The 17,307-nt window shown below is 41.7% G+C and overlaps 1 protein-coding gene across 2 annotated transcripts in view; it reads right to left on the bottom strand.

Annotated features, from left to right (window-relative positions):
- Positions 1–17,307, bottom strand: part of mcu (mitochondrial calcium uniporter) — a 59,472-nt gene that overhangs the window by 24,189 nt on the left and 17,976 nt on the right. The window contains exon 2 of one of the 2 annotated variants that reach the window (XM_069538285.1): positions 8,967–9,080. In XM_069538285.1, coding sequence (XP_069394386.1) covers positions 8,967–9,080 — 114 coding nt within the window. The remainder of the gene's footprint in view (positions 1–8,966; positions 9,081–17,307) is intronic. The other variant, XM_069538286.1, reaches the window with a different exon arrangement.

Raw genomic sequence — 17,307 nt, 5'->3', positions numbered from 1 at the left:
ACAGCAGGAGTGGGGGTCATGTTTGTCAGATTGTTAGTGACAACAAAAGCTGCCCTTCATGCCATTCACAACAGGCGTCTAAAATTCACAGATCCTGTGCCGTGGGGCCGCGTGAGGAGAAGCTCGCTCTCACACAGTCTGCAGAAAGCGGGGCAGAGTCTGTGAACCGTCTGTCATTGTGCCAAACTGCAGGGCCGGGGGAATGGAAGTCACTGCAGTCAAATGAGCAGACAGCGCAGCCTTCAGATCGCAAAGGGTTCTGGGAGACCTCTCGTACCCGCCCTGTCATGTGACGCTCTCTGCTCCACGAGCTCTGGGAGTCATGACAACCCACCGTCCTGACCCGCAGACAACACAAGACACTACAGAACAGTCTCAAACAAAGTCAGCTGATATTAATATTGGATCAGGCTGCATGGATGATGATGACTTTGTTTAAGAACGTCCCTGTCCTCTAATCTCGCCTCCTGCTCCTCCTCTCATCTCTGCCCTTTCCTCTCCACTAAGTGACATCATGACCCGAGACTAAAGTGAGCCAGTCAGCCTCCGTAATGCTCCGACAATGACTCTTCTTCATATCTCTCTGTCCTTGTGCCCCCTTTCAAAATATCTTAATCCTCATCAACATTGTGACGCCTTTCTTCCTATGTCCCAGTGTGAATGTGATTTGACTCTCCCATCTTTCTCGAGGGCCTCCTCTACTGCTCGACACCCCGCTGCCATTGGTTCCTGCCCATTTCCCTCTCCCCCTCGCTGCAGGACTCAGCTTGGATTTTGGCGCATGAGCTCAGGCAAGGGCACCCAGGTCTCTCCATCACACCGCCTCCCACAGCAGACTAACCACTGCAGCTCTGCTTTCTTCCCGTGGTAATGCTATCAAGATGATTCAAGTTGTTCAGTTACCTTGGAACAGAAGACATTATGTTCTTTTTTGTGAGAAATCTGACTAACATGCATGTTGATTTTATCTCAAAGGGCTACATGCTATAACTGAGACATCTTTCTGAAAGCAGCACCTCACGGTGTCACCTCTAACAAGCTGCCAGACACAGCACGGCGCCAGCTTGACCGCGGATTTTAATTGGAACGGAGTGTTTTGATGGATGCATTTTTCAAAAATCTGTTTACTGATATGCATTTCATTTTCACAGCTTGTCCTTGAAGGAATAACAAGACCGAAAAAAATGAAAGATACAAATAAACCTCTGATACTCTACTTTACTGCGATGCCATTAGCACTACATGTGTGTATTTATAGTAATTATTTGCACTGATCAGAAATCATATTTATATACATTCAAAAGCCATTTACATAATCCCTGTGGTCCAATAAATGCTATATTGGCAAAAGAAGGTCAGATGGTTGACAAGGACATGTATTTAATGAATTACCATCTTTGTTAATTGTCATAATTAAGCTCATGATTTTCTTAATAGGCCTTTAAGAGCAGAAAACCTTGACTGGAACAAATTATTGTTGATTAAACAGTATAATGATACTGTTAATGTATTTTATTTAATGTGTCAGGGTCAGTTGTATCTGCAAGACTGCAATTTCCTGAATTTCAGCACAAAATGTACAGACATGTTTTCAACAAGCAAGATTCAACAAGCGGGTTGTATTACAGCAATATATCATAGATTTACATTGAAACACCATCGTGGACTCTAGCTGAGAATATGGCAGACAAGGGAAACTCATTGCTGCATCATCATCAGCCATTTTTCCTTCCCCTACTATATATAAGTGTAAGAGGACCTAAGTGAGGACTTCAAAGTCAATGCACTAGGTGCAGTTGATCATTAATTCCTGCTTGTTCTTTTCAGACTATAACTTTTACACAGTGATGATGAGTTGCTGGACTAAAGGTTGGTTACAATCAATCAAGGTTGAAGGTGTGAACATAATCAATTTGTTTGATCAGACAGGAAACAGAGGGGCAGGGAATGTCTGTTAATATCCTGAAAACTGAACTATTGATTATTTGATCAATAAAAGAAAAGCAGTGAGTTTGTTTAGTTAAGGATAAGTTATTACACAACTCTTTACGTAAGCTGTTGTGTTTTCACACGTGAAAGAACTCATGTCTTTGTACCATTGTTTTTATTTGATTTGCCTATTTTTGGTTTCATATTGTAATTTAGAGAGTGGAATGAAAGAATGTATAGTACAAAAATGTACATCCTGTCTTCATCACGTTCATGGGCTGCCCCGACCTATACAAGACACTGAAACGTTATGGGCGTGCATCTGACATCGCCGTGTGATAGCAACTGCAAGAAATCCTGCAAGCCCCTTTCACTCCTCTTTCTTCTTCTATTGTTTAATGCTGGTTCAACCTCCTGCAATTGGTCCAAATAATGATACCAATTAAGGTGCAGTTTGGACAAAGACCACTGCTTTTGGTCAGGCTAAACTTTTATTTGCCTTCACCCTGCAGACACATTCAACATGTAACCAACATAACAAATCCAATATAAAGTCAAGATCTCCTTTCACTGAAATTTCATTTTATCAAAAATCTGGGTTCCACCACACACACAAACAGATCAATAATGTAATTAGACACAGCAGTGCTATCTGAGCCTCTTGGGTAGCTTTGAGCTTTACTAAGCCGATCGCTCTCTGTGTGTCATGAAGGAATAACCAGTTTGATAAGGAGGAAACAAATAAAGAATGTCTTTCTTACAAAGCATCACCTCACCGACACCTAGGAGAACTGTTTACCTTATATCAGCAGACAAATGACACTTGAAATCAGACAACCGCCGCAGTGACTCCTCACTCAGAGGCAGCAACCAAACAGACAATGGCATTAGAATGTGCTTGGCGACATTATAATTAATAGCCAAGTTAATGAAACCTAAAATAGCTTTGTTGGTGGTTTAGACGTTGGGTGATTAATGTTCATGGAGGGGGAAGAAAAGTCATCTGTTAACTCCAGTTGTGTGATTTAGTAAACAAAGAGTTGGAAACCCGGTTGTAGAGGTGTGTCTCCTTATTTATTCCTCCTCGTCTTCTCTTTCTTCCAACGATAAAAAATAAAGAAAACAAACAGGTTCAAGGAGCATGAAACAATCAGTTCTGTGCAGCCTTTATCAACTCTTATTATTACTCCCTGCTTGCTTGAGCCTGTTCACACAGGTTTTTTGTTTTTTTTACACAACGCTGCCAGTGAGGAGCAATTCAAATAGTAAAGCAGTTACGCAACTTATAAATGTTAATTACCTAAATTAAACTTTAGGCTGGTCATTATTTCCAGTGACTACCTGTCTGAGGTACCTGTACCTCACATGTCAGATGTGAGGGTGTGACATGGTTGTAATAATAATCACTCAGGTTCAGAGTCTACTGCAACAACAATTTACACAGCTTAGGCGTGAGAAAGGACAGTCAGGCTTTGTCTACACTAATGCAGCTATTTTTTTGAGCAGATATTTTCCCTGTTGTATTTATAAAAACCGAGAACACAAAAACGACTACAAACGCTCAAACAAGCATGCTGGGCTAGTAAGAGGTGATAAAGTCCATCTCAACGATCCGTCAAATACCAGAGAAAAACATTGTGAGCTCACTCAGTGAGGTATAATACATTTAACAATACAAACTCATCTCTTTTTAACTTGTATCTTTGCTTTACATCTTCTTGGTCAACTAATTCACAGGTCCACCAAAACCAAATGACGTACATAAAGCAATACTACTATTCGCTTCTCAAATGCTCCTTTTTAGATCATTCTTTGAATATCTGCACTTTATTTTTCTGATTAAGTGACTTTAAGCGCCTTTTGCATGTGGACAAGAGGCTCAAACCGAGAAAAGAGTTTTTAAGTGTAAAGGCATGTCAAATCACCAGTGGGTACTTCCTTCTACTAATAGTTTGGTTATTTTGAAATATTACATTCATTATAATGTGCAATGAATGCCATTTCCAATACTTCTTTTTATTTCCCTATTTTGGTCTTTGTTTTATTTAACTAGTATGCTTTCATATATTTTATTTATATGAACTGACTATTCTATTGTTACATGTTTAAGCACTGGTTATAATGGATATAAATCAAAACAACTACTGGATTAGTTTTAAACAAAAGAAAACTTACAAATGTGATTATTCTTGGACAAGTTCTGGGGTTATAAAAAGAGACTTTCTACAGTTTCCGAGCTGATTTATATATGTTTATTCGCAATTGACATTGTGGATAATGATGTTTTCAACAAGTGTAAGACACGCTGAATCTAAAAATAATATATTATGCCTGTTTGCTCCAATTGTGGAGTTCTGACTCAGAGAAGAAGTGCGACATTTGACTCAAATTGTGGCAATTGATGTCATAGTATTTTTGCCTCCTCTTCTTGCTCTCCTGTGCCCCCCTAGGGAGGTGCGCCTCAGTTTGGAAACCTCTTTTGAAACTTGAAAACCTCATTTCAGCGAATGAAAACAGTGAAAAGACAGGATGTTACGTAGCACTATTAAAAGAAGAATAGGTGCTAAATAGCTCAGAGTGGATTTTATAGTGGATTTATAAAACACTGAGTGTTTTTTAGCTTGACTTAACCCTTTATGTTTTCTGTTAAGAGCTTCTCTGAACTTCATGGCCACATTACAAACAAGACAGGTTCTCTCCCACTCAGTTTACAGTCAACCGGTGTAAATGGACGACAGGGCACAAACAATTGCTGACTTGACGCCATAAAAGGAGAAGCAGCGATGGAAAGAGAGAGAGAGAGAGAGAGAGAGAGAGAGAGAGAGAGAGAGAGAGAGAGAGAGAGAGAGGTGCTCTCTGCAGAGAACGTTTGCTTCACAACAAAACTGTTTGAGGGGGAAAGGGTGTTTGCTACTTCTGCTTGGGCAGTTCAATGTGTCATTTAAATAAAAGAGTTCCCAAGGCCGTCTTCATACACACATCTGGGTCATGGAGAAAACAGCAGCCATTCCTTTCAGAAACTGGCCATTTTCCGAACTCCTCACCTCACCTCCTGTACACTGAGCCGTCTACACAAAGACTCTGCTCTTGAACTACATCCACCTGCCAAAGATTAAACAATGTGTGATCGCCCGGGAGCGGATAGATTACTGACAAAAATCACTCAACAGAGATGGAGAGGGGAGCAATAAACAGTGGAAACCAAACATTGTTCTTTCTTTACTTATCTGTGTCTGCTGTTTAAGAGAAACATTACATGTCAGGGTGGATCATCTTGACGTAGACAGGCTTCCTGAAGACATGAGTCAGGGAACAGGTTCAAAGAGCCTGTCGAGTGAGACTTGCCTCAGACTTCAACATCTGCCCCTTCTCTGATAATAAATCTTTACCAAGTTCCATCACTGTTATCTTCACTCCATCCACCAGTGTACTCGCAGTTTAATCTCGCACAGTATTACACATGAAGCAGCATGGACTGCATGAATTTCCAATGAGGAGCCAGCATCTTGTTTCCCCCATTTAGATTTCTCTCTTCATCCGTCAGCGTGACATTTGACAACTTCTCTGCATCGCCACGGCTCCCATCTGTAGAAGCTGAGGGGCAGATGGGTCGAGAGGTCCATGCATGAACAGTGCTGCTGAGAAGGGTGCTGGTGTGTGTTTGCTGGTGTGTGTTTGCTTGTGTGTGTAGCCGTGACCCATCAGGCCTCGTGGGAAGCTGCAGCTAAACTGATGGATGCCAAGGAACAACAGGGGGAGGAGGGGAGAAAGGGAGGTAGTGCTTGCTTAGCTAAGTAGGAGACAAGTGCCTGTACTGCAGCAATGCAGAAGTGAGGGAGAGAGATGTCAATGAGATGAAAAAAGAAAAAAAAGTGTTGAATGAAAAAGAAGCGAGTGTCACATATCGCAGCGAGGCATGTTTAGAGCCGACAAATGACTGCAACCTGGTGTGAAATCTTCCAGAATATCTTTTCAGCGTCAGTGCTCGTCGTGCTGTAGTTATGACAGTATCATCCTCAGCCTACCTGGGCAAGGACAACAAGCCCTGGCAGAGCAAACACTCCCTGCGGAGCCTCCTGTGTCTCCTCCCTCCCTTGGCCTCTAAACAAACAGCTCTCCCTCCGGACGCTCTTTGGCAGGGACTGGGACACTCGTGACTATTGACTGGCTCTCAGCTCAGTTGTTTCACCCCCATGTAAACATGTTCTTGCTAGGACAACCCATGGCCTGTGTTTTATTGTATACCCTCTCTCCATTGCCTCTCAGAGCGGGCCGCTGCAGTAAAATGTAAACACAGTCCGAGGGAAGCCTCTGCTCATTTTTCTCTGTACAACCACAACCCCCACCCTGTGCAAACGTACGCCTGGCCTTCTCCATTTCATGCAGCCCAGTGACAAATAAATGCACAAGCACAAACACAATCATAGTGCACCAAACACACACTTTCTCCCATGCACGTAACCACACAGTACACACACGTATAGAAAGAAGAGAAGACGAGCTAATGCACAGCAGGAGGATTGCAAGCACTCAAGGAACAAATATCCTGTTCTCGTCATGAAATTTTCATCCCCAGCAAGCTTGTTGGTGGGCTAAGCGCATTTCCGGGTGAAAAATATACACACTTAACCTTGAGCTGATCTTTTTAACATAATGCGTCTGCTTTATTGGATTCGAGCTGGACCTTACTCACAGGAATACCAAGTGAAAAGAGTTGAGGTCTGACGTAGAACCAGGTTGGAGTGGAGATGAAGGACGAAGTGGCAGTGCCGAGGAGTAGTTGTGCCAGATCTTATGACTGGTCGTTATGTTCCACTGGAAGGACACTGATATGACACCTTGTGCTGAGAACATTGTGAAGAGACTCTGACGTTCTTGTGTATCTTTTCACATGCAGCCTGTCAATTGTTCTTATGGATACCCACTTGAATAATGATCTAAATGCTGTAACTGCAAAATCAGTATTTATGTTGTCATTTTTAGCAAAGAAAATATGTGCATTTTCTTAATTATTTTTATTTGTTTCTAATAAAGTTTAAGATATGTAAAATGTCAAGCCTAAATTACATAATTTTGTCATAAGGGTTTAATAGCGACACCTTAGCATTGACAAAGCAAATTTCAATGAAGATTGATGAAGATTATGGTTTCATCAAAAGCATCTTCACCCTGTCAACTGCAAATCTCCATCCACACAACATTCGTTTAACAAAATGTCTCCATCTTCTCCAACACAAGGACAACTACAGACCCTCAAACGATCATGCCAGGCCAGTAGGTGGTGATAAAGTCAACATCGATATCAACAATACAGCAAATACCAGAGGAGAAAATTGTGAGCATGCCAGGTGAACTCAGATCCAAGTAATATTAGGAAACGCAGACGCGTGTGAAAACTGGTAAACTTGTATATATGCAAACATACAGATAAAAAAACCAGTATATAGCAGCCATTGCTGTTTTTGTTTCTGGTGCATGCTCATTAAACAAAGCAACAGTGGGCATGTACAAAGTAAGCTGTGAAATCATCGTTACAACATACGGATACATAGAAACCAGAATTTCTGATAGTTAGCATTTTAGATGTCGATCTTTTGGAATAAGAATGTGTCTATAGAATCCAGGTGTGCCGACAATGGATTTGTCAATATTTCAATGTTCTTCTGTTACGTTTACACAAACCTTCAAACTTCATTAATACTCAAATTGTGGAATACAACAGACATGACCTTCAAGAATCTGTACAACACTGCAGAAGCAGACAATGAGACAAATCTGGCAGGATCCAGAAACAGATGGCCACAGTCAATCAAATTAATAACTTAGGAAGAAATGCATATGGAATTGATGTCACCCAACTGGGCCCAGCAATGCACAGTAACCCTGAGTCATCTTTTATTTAGTCAGACAACAAATTTCCGGCTCAAGGCGTCGAAACCAGACAGTGTAGCAAGTGAATCCAACATCTGCCAGTCGATTAAGTATATTATGATGGCTTATATGACTCTCACTCAACTGTGCTGATGTTAACTCCCTCTATAAATGATTTTGGCGTGCTCACAAAGCTATTAGGTTTCTATTTCCCACACACACAAGAGTGTAGTAGTGAAACTTTGGTGGGCGTTGCTTTTAATACATTTTCTTTCACACCAAATCCAAAGAAGCAACATGTTTTGCAATATTCCAAATCCATATTTGTCGCAGGCCGCATTATGGTACGGTGGGAGAACTGGCTTCATATGGCAGCGCACACACACCGGTTCATGTAAACAACAGCGAATCAAGGCAGCGACACCCCCAGTGGAGAGGTTGCTTTTGAACAGTGAGGCTGTTTGAATACATTTAAATAGATTTAGCCCAGGAATGGCTTCATCAAACGGCTGCCGTCCAGCGACCTCACCAACCTTCAAAGGATTCTCTTGCATGTTAATCACTGGTAAACTGGAAATAATAGAGACAACAACAGATTACTCTGGTTCGAAACAGGAAGTGGTGAGGGATTATTGAGAATTGGATGACAGCAGTTTTTATGAGAGGATATCAGTGGACAAATACATCTCAACTGAGGCTGGAGATATTTAAAATTGAATGTGAGGTTTAGCAGTTTTATTCTTTCAGCTTTTAAAAAGAACACAAGAGAATAAACTAATAGTTGCTTCTGACACTCTAATGCTAGTTAGCAGCTTCCTAAACTACTAAACTACAATTATGCAGGTTACACTACCAATAGTTAGTTGGCTGGTATCGATCTGATATCTAATACAATTTAAAATTTAGGCTTTATAATGACATAACAATTTTCTGATTGACCTTTCCACATGACTTTTAAGACTGCATTTGGGTGATGAAGGACCCGATGCCCGTCGCTGTCTATATATTAAGAAGCTCTGGATTCATGTGCTGTCTAAGCTAATAAATATGGATTTAGTTTGAGGCTGTTTGGCACAGAAATCAATATTGTACAGAATGATACATTTGAAACAAGAATCCATTATTTTCAATTGCTCGCAGATATGCACACACGCAGACACACTAACCTGTGGAGACAGGGCAGTGGGAGGCTGGGTGAAGAGTGTGGAGTGGGGTGCTGACCGTAGGCCATGTGCTCTCCTGACAGTCTGGCGGCTGAGCGGAGCAGACAGAACGTCCTGCTGGAGAACACACACACAGACACACATGCCAGGTTAGAGCACATCATCATTAGGGTCAAAGTGGAAATAAAGTGTTTAGGATAATCGCAGAGCAAAATGAAAAACAACATATCACATGCTATTTTCAAAACAGCCACTAACAGGACCCACAGTACATTCATATGAGCAAAAAAGGAGCTTAAAATAATGAGGCGTGAAAGTGGTGATTGTGTTTTATTTTCTATTCTACTCAAAAAAAAAACAGACCAGTTTCTTCTGTGCAGCAATTCAAACACACCGTGTGGTCGGAGCCGTGCCTGCAAGACCGTGCATATTATGTGAAATCCTCCGTGCCATGCGCTGAGGGGAAATATGTGAGCCGGTCTCTGCTGCTGCACCTGTCAATCTCAGATGAAAGAGCTGACCAGCCTGCAGATGCTTCACACCTCTACCAAGATCAGCAGTGATTTTTTTCGACTACGCCACTGTTTGGTTATTTACAAACTGACTGTTATCATGATGAAAAATATGGTTGATCTGATGTGTCGGGTAAGAGCTTTTCTGTGCTCTTTCTAGCGTATGCGTGTTTGTGTGTGTGTGTTTGTGTGCGTGCGTGCGTGCGTGCGTGCGTGCGTGCGTGTGTGTGTGTGTGTGTGTGTAGACAGGTGCATGGCACAGGGTCACGGTAGACTGGATTGCCTAAAATACTTTCACCTTCAAAGTTAGTGTGCACTCAAATGTTTCCTGCCTCCCATTGCCAAGGAAAGGTTAGATGGAAATAAAGTGGAAGACTCTTCCATTATAAACACTGAGAGTACCTTAACTGTGCACACTGAACAACAACCAGTGCAACACATTAACTACATGTATTAGACCCTAGTATATGCACTTAGCTCTGAGGGGAGGGTCTCATCACAGACACTTTACAATATAAGATTTGTACTGAAACACTTCCCAAACCCGCTGTCAGCATTATGCAGCCAGTCAGCAATTACAGCCACAAAGGTCGGACATGAAGATTATATTTCTAAAACCGTTCACCTTCACCAGCACAGAGGCTACACTGACAAACAGTTACATGCAGATTTATTAAGATTTATTAAGGTAAGACATGATTAACTAAGTTTGAACATGGGCAGGTGGAAATAATAAAACAGTTTTATTGTTTCCACCTTATTACCAAATATGAACCTCCTTCCATCAGTTCATTCTCTAAACTGCGTTTTCTGTTCAGAGCTAAATCACACTGGAAGCTGTCCCAGCATGCATTGGGCAAGAGGCACCACAAGAGGTGCCGTACATCAACGAGAGGTCACAGGACTCATATATACACACAACTCATATCATTATAAAAACAGGGTATTGATTGATTATTTGTTTTAACTAATCAAAGACTTAAAAGCACCAGTTCTGCATGTGTTGGGAATGTGGAGGGAAACCCCTCCACCCCCACACAGAGGAGGCCCCATGTGGCTGGTGGATTCCAGCAGTGACACGACAGAGCTAACCACTGAGCCCCTGCGCTGCCAGCAAATGTAAGCTTCACATTAATTAATCAATGGTAATCAGTGAGACATCCAATAATGAGAAGGATGGCATGAGAAGCACCAGTACGTCTTTAATGACATATATGCTGAGTCCTTTCTGCGATCAGGGCTCCAATCTATGAATAGATGACTGCTTAATACCTTTTTCCTCAACATGTTATTACACACACAATTACCTTTCCTTTAACGACTTTCAGCCTTGGCAAATTACATTACAAGCTAGGACATAGGACTTTGGATTATGCCCGTGTGTGTTTTTACCATCTGTAACAGTTAAGAATATATCTTTACACTTAAGTAAATGAGGTCTGTAGCTTCTCTAAAATAAATAGATTACATAAGATTCATGATTCTCGGGCGTGCAGAGGGTTAATGACCAGTTAGGCTCAAGCGTTGGTCATGTTGGAGAGGTGCTGTAAAAAATAACCAGCACTAATGACATGTTTCATTTATGACTCCAATTCTCAGGTTCTGCAACTGCAAACAAGCAGAAAATGTGTTTTGAGGACAGCTAATGAAACAGACTTTCCATTCCTCACAATTATTTTTGACACAGTCTGTTCACCACAGACTGGAGCAGCCTATTAGCCCCACATGGGTCCAATTTCACCAACTGACCTCACCCATTGTCCAACAAAAGAATGTGCACTAGAGCTCACATCACAGTAAGGCCTCAACATTAAGATAGGCAATGGACCTTGGTACTCAGATAGCATGTTGCAACAGGATTATTCCACTATTCCTTATCAATACGAGTCAGGCGTCAACTCCTAGGAGGGGCCGTGTGTGAAACTCCAAAGACTATAAAAACGTGTCCACGACCTGCCAAGAGAATCTCCATGCGCTCCTGTGGAGGAGGAACAGTGTTTGTGGAATTGTTGATGCTGTGACTGAAGCTAGGCCAAGCAACCAAACTGACTAATTTTCATTCTTGCAGTGATCTCAAGCTGCAGCAATACAGTCGCTGAATAATATGCCTGTATTAAAAACACAAAAACACTACTAGGTTTCATTTAAAGTGAAATAACTTTGAGCTTAAGGTTTGCAAAATAAACATCACAACACTGTAAGGAAATCATGCAACTAATGGGGTTTAATGCTCGACCACTAACCCAAAATAATGAGACCCCACAGACTATGGGAAATACAGAACAAGGCATTGTTCAGAACAATGAAATCCCCTCTGTTTGAATGGGGACAGTTAAGCTCTCAGGACTTGTCAATGCTGCACACACACACACACACAAAAGTATGTTGCTGCAAAACACAAGAAACATTTAAAGCCACAGCTGGAAGCTGAAAATGTTGCTTTTGGAAATTATTCATTCCAAGACTTCAGTGTGATGAAAATAAATTGGAGCCCAACCGATATGGATTTGCAAACAACAATGTTAGAGAGCAAAATAATTCCAGATACCGATCGGATCGGCTGATAATATTTTTAAAAACTTGCTTCTTATTCCTAAGAGTCCTTATCAAATCCTTATCCTGACAAGGAAACATGATTAAGGCTTTTTTATGAGATATTTTACAGTTTAAGCATACAATATAACTAAACAGAAATCAAAAATATAACCAAATATATAGATCCAAAGTCAAAGGATTATTTTTACATATAATGTAAACATTAATTCACATATTTTCTGCATTGTTTGTTCTGTAAAAAATGTTTGGAATATATTGACAAACAAACAATATGTCTGTGAAAGGCAATCAGCCAACGTTTCAGACACGTACATCATGTGTCACCATGTGCACCAGTTTATAAGAGTAGTTTCTTAAAGAAGTAGCTGTGACCTCTTCGCACCACCAGGCCTCTGGTCCGCTGAGGGCAGGCACCGTCTATTTCTGTTGATTAGATTGCCTCAGGGGAAAACAGCTGCTCGCTCTAGATACCAGCTACAACCAACTGGGCAGGATCATACAGAAAGTACTCCACTTTATTCTTCTGATACAAAAAGGCCCCAGCTGGTTTAGTCCCAACAAACAGCACCTTTCTTTTTGAATTAAAAATAAGAAAGCCACAAACATGTGCAGAGACATACTTGTTTTCTGCTTCTAAACCAGCCACTTGCAGTAAAAAGGGAAACATCCCAGTTCCCAGCCTGCAGCAAAACATGATGATAAGATTTCACTGCCGCAGAGTGAGACATGTGTAGCTCTGAATATCGCACAGCAGAGCCGGGGAATAAAGTGGGAATAATAATTTGCGATACCTTTTTTTCTCAATTACAACAGTCAGCTTGGTAGTTTTTAATAAAATAAACAGTGACTGGTGCCAACACTAACCACTGCGAATAGACACACGCTCTGGAGTACAGCAGTGTGGGAAGGCTGCAAACCCAGAGTGGAGGATAAAGTCAGCACAGATCTTACATAAAAGACACAGATTTTTCAAAGGAAAGACTTATTAAATAACAAAAATTTGAAAAATAATCGATGATATGAACATTTTTACTGTGTGATATAAAAAGGAGATCATTTTTATTTTCACATTTCATATTTATTCTCCAAAAGGCAATGTTTAATGTATTAATGTAAAACCCTATGATGGTTTGAAGTAAAACTTAAAGATGGCTTTAAACAATAGAAGAAGAAAAACAGAGGTGAAGATTGCAAGCAATCCTACAAGCCTCTTCTGGTGATATAACCTATGAGCGCCAAGGACGCTCATAAGGTGCACTCGAACTAGTTGTTTATTGTGTCTGAAGTTGGTCGTGCTGGTAGTGGTACTGATATTATAGTAGCCGGTTCAATAGTTTTCCAAATTTTCACAACACATCATTTAATACACTTCACCATCAGACTATTAACAAAGACCCGAACCTTAGTTCAGACCTTAGTTTGGACTTTCAGGTGTGAAAATGTATCATTTTACCATAATGTGATGGGAATGTGCCACTATTATCAGGACAGTAGCTCAGAAGTAGCGCATGCAACACATGATTAGGACTTTAGGTTTTGTTGAGTCAAGAATGATTCCAGTCGTCCAAAACACATGTACTCAGAAGAAAATCTGAAACACGGACTGGATTTTTTCATTTTAGATGATAAGTCAAGTTTCAAAGGTCCAGCCCCATCATGTGTGACACATTCAGGGCTCAGACAGAAAAGTGCTTCATACTCCTTGTCACAGTGAGAAAATGAACAACCTCAAGCTGTCATGTATTGATTTGCTGATTGACTTAAAGCGTAGTGAGCTATGAGCTTGCTGCTGCTCTGGGACCAATCCCCTCCAATCACAGACACATCAGATCCATGTGTGGTGCATGCAGCTGCCGAGATTCTCAGGTAACTCCACCTTATCAGTCGTGCTTCATATGTCTGGAGTCTGCAGGATAGTTTTACATGAACTTGGAGCCAGAGCCAGACTCCAGCATTTTGTCACCTCTGCACATTTCCTCCACGCCTGAACTGACGTGATCCCCGGCAGCTTTAATTACTTGCTCATCAGCAAGAAGCTTCAGGACTCAGATGTCTCTTTATACAAGATATCTCACAGCACAGATTGGCTAATGGTTAAACTTAGGTGTCACAGATGGTAAGTTAAGTGGGCCTTCGCGGAGGATTGTGCAACTGAATAGGCCTGTGGGTGTGCTCTGCGAAGGATGCCGTCAGACTGGGTTTTCAGCTACATCCACCTAAGACCTGATTAGCCTCAGCAATTTCATTGTGTACATGATTCCCTACGTGGAAACAGTTGGTAATGTCTTGTATACTCGACAAGGCCGCTGCTCAAGTCAAGTCTTTATACTCCATACAGCAAGAGAGCCACCTAATAAACTATTTTAATAAATGATCCAACAGTCTAACAACATTACTCACCACAGCAGTAGCTGAAGCCGATGGAAATCTGTGTATAGGCCAAGAAAACAAATTCAAATTTTCTAAATTAAACCCGATAATTAAGTTGTGCAGTACTCTATGAAGGGCAGTGAGATGTATACATAAAGCACATGACGGTTAATAAACACTGGTTCCTCAGCGTGACTTTAACAAGCTGCTCAGTAAAGAAATGACATGAAAGAATAGTGAGGCAGGTGTCAGAGCATGGTGTGTGTGTTCACGCACCACATCATATCAGCCCAGTGGAGGAAAAAGCAGCTGAGAGATAATTGCAGTCAAATTAATGGGAATGCTGTCTGTTCCCAGTTAAGCGATACATCAGCAGATGGTAAATGGAGGGTATCGTACAGAGAGAGGAGCCTACGTCACATCCTGTGTGTTCAAATGTACACAGCTACTTAATATTGTATGTTGAATACATACAGAAAATAAGATGTAGAGTCTGATGCTTTGTGTTTGTACTGCACAAGGTCATGTCAGCGGAGGCTACAAAGCTTTGGCCCTGTTCAGACCTGGTATTAACATCTGTCCTAAGAGATCAGATCAACGGGGCAGCATTAAGTTTCTCTGTTCATATCTCCTGTGACCACTTGTGATCAAATCTCACTTCCCCATTAGATCTGCAAAGACAATAGTATGTTATTGGAGTTTACGGATGCGTCCAATGTCACTGTGTTTGTGTGTCAGCGTGAGAGAGCCGGAAGTCAGGAGGAACTGAATGAATGAAGGTGCACAGCTATCAAGATAGATTTAACCAATTTAGGAAAGAGTATCAGTCATAATGTAATGATCAGGGTTGATATTGTGGGGGTGGCAAAAATTAAATCAAGGTATGGACACAGAGAAGCACACAAATTCGTTTAAACTGCAGTGGGTCAGAGACGTCAGCAGAGTGGGCGGTCCTTCACATGTGGCCCATGACAGATTTGCGTTCACTGCAGCGAAAATAATGCGTCCCACACCACCTCCAAATGTGGTCTGAGTGTACGTACCGCTGACCACTTGTGATCATTCAGGGCAGATGCTGATAGCACTTCTGTACTGGGTCTTTCGAGAGACTCTGCACCAAAGTTACCAGCATTTATTGTACAACTTACGCAATTCACATTCTGATCTGGCCATCTCTCCGCCTTATCTTCCTCTCTCAGCTCTTCCTTCTGCCTTGCTCATCCACCCTCTGCATCTTCCTCGTATAACAGAGGCAGTCAGGGGTGAGAGGAAGAGAACATGGGGAGGCTGCAGGCAATCACTGGCCACCAAGAGGAGGGATGAAGAGTGAGATAGAAGATGGGGGAGAAGACAGTTAAACGAAATTTCCAACACATTAAGCACACCCTGGTATCCAGTGCTTGCACTTGCAGGGTAGAGAGGAGGGGGGCTGCCGGCCAATGATAGTCCTTTAAAGCTAACGAGAATTGATCCAGTTGCAGGGGTTCCCCCGACATTTCCAGATGATGGGGAGACAAATAAAGATGGAGGCTAAAGGATAGATAGAAAAATAGCCTGTCCAGGTGAGTGAGAGGATAAAGGACTCAGACTAATCACATCATAGACAGAGTCGCATTCCCAGGGAACCAAACTGGCGTGTGTGCAGCTTTTCTGCAGAGCTGGACAGAGAAACATGAGCCACACTCCCAGATTCTGAAAAACCAATATAACCGAGACAGAAGGAGAGAGGGTTGCATGGTCAGTGTTGGTCTTTACCATAAATCAACAGAGAAATAAGGACACACCCGCAACATGTATGCCACGCAAAAACTCACTAGCCATTTGCCATTTATGCACTGCTCATGTGGGATACACACACTCATATACACAAACAGGGTCATGAAGGCGGGGAGTGCAGAGAGTGGGGTTGACAGCTTAGCGTCTCCTGCTGCAGCAGAGATGAATGGGCGGGCGGAAAACTGCCTTCATTCATAATGGAGTACGGCAACAAAGCAGCTTCATCCCCAGGTGTCTCAGGGACAGTAAGAGCCGGACATAGAGAGAAAATAAGAGAAAAGTCCTATGTCTTCCATAGAAATATTTTATTTTCATTTATTACCAAGCTGTTACCCAAATAAAGGTTAGAGGGGCAGAGAGAGCAACACCAAAGCATTGCTGGCATTGTCAGAATCAGAGTGGCCTGGAAATGTCAGAACAAACACTGCAGAGTTTATCGCACAGTGAAAGCCTTTGTTCCATCTAGCCTTTAAAATGGGAGGACTCAAAGAGATAGTTCACCCCAAAATGAAAATTCACTCATCTACTCGCCACTATTCCGTTGGAGGGGTGGGTGAAGTGTTTGAGTCCACAAAACACTTTGAGTTTCGGTGTAAACAGCGTTGCAGCCAAATCCAATACAACTGAAGTAACTGGCAACCACTGCCACAAAGGTAAAATGTATAATTATGTAAAACAGAAAAAAAACAAATGCCTCCATACACTACATCCAAGTGTCCGTAAGACCAGACATTCAAAGTCAACTCAAAACAGCTGGCATGTTTACACCATGTTTTTAGACTGACTGCTGCAATAACTATAGGAGAAGGATAACAGCGGACATTTAGTCTAAAAACATGGTGTTAATTTTGCCACTTTGAGATGAATTAGAATATCGAGGCTTACAGACTTCACCCACTCCTCCATCGACATAGTGGTGAGTCGATAATGAGTGAATTTTCAATTTTGGGTGAACTATCCCTTTAGTGTCTTGTAAATTAGAATGAAATGAAGGACCAATAAGGGATTTTGAAACAGCAGTGTCAAGGTAATGGATGGAGGGTTAACATGAAACGTTTGTGCTGTTTGTTTTATGTCAAAAGACAGACATCCTCCGAGTCATGGAGATGAAGCTGATGATCAGCAGTACA

This window comes from Paralichthys olivaceus, chromosome 14, assembly GCF_024713975.1.
Source record: "Paralichthys olivaceus isolate ysfri-2021 chromosome 14, ASM2471397v2, whole genome shotgun sequence".
Classification (NCBI taxonomy): domain Eukaryota; kingdom Metazoa; phylum Chordata; class Actinopteri; order Pleuronectiformes; family Paralichthyidae; genus Paralichthys; species Paralichthys olivaceus.
The sequence above is the reverse complement of the archived record's forward strand: the minus strand, read 5'-3'. Positions and strand labels throughout refer to the sequence as shown.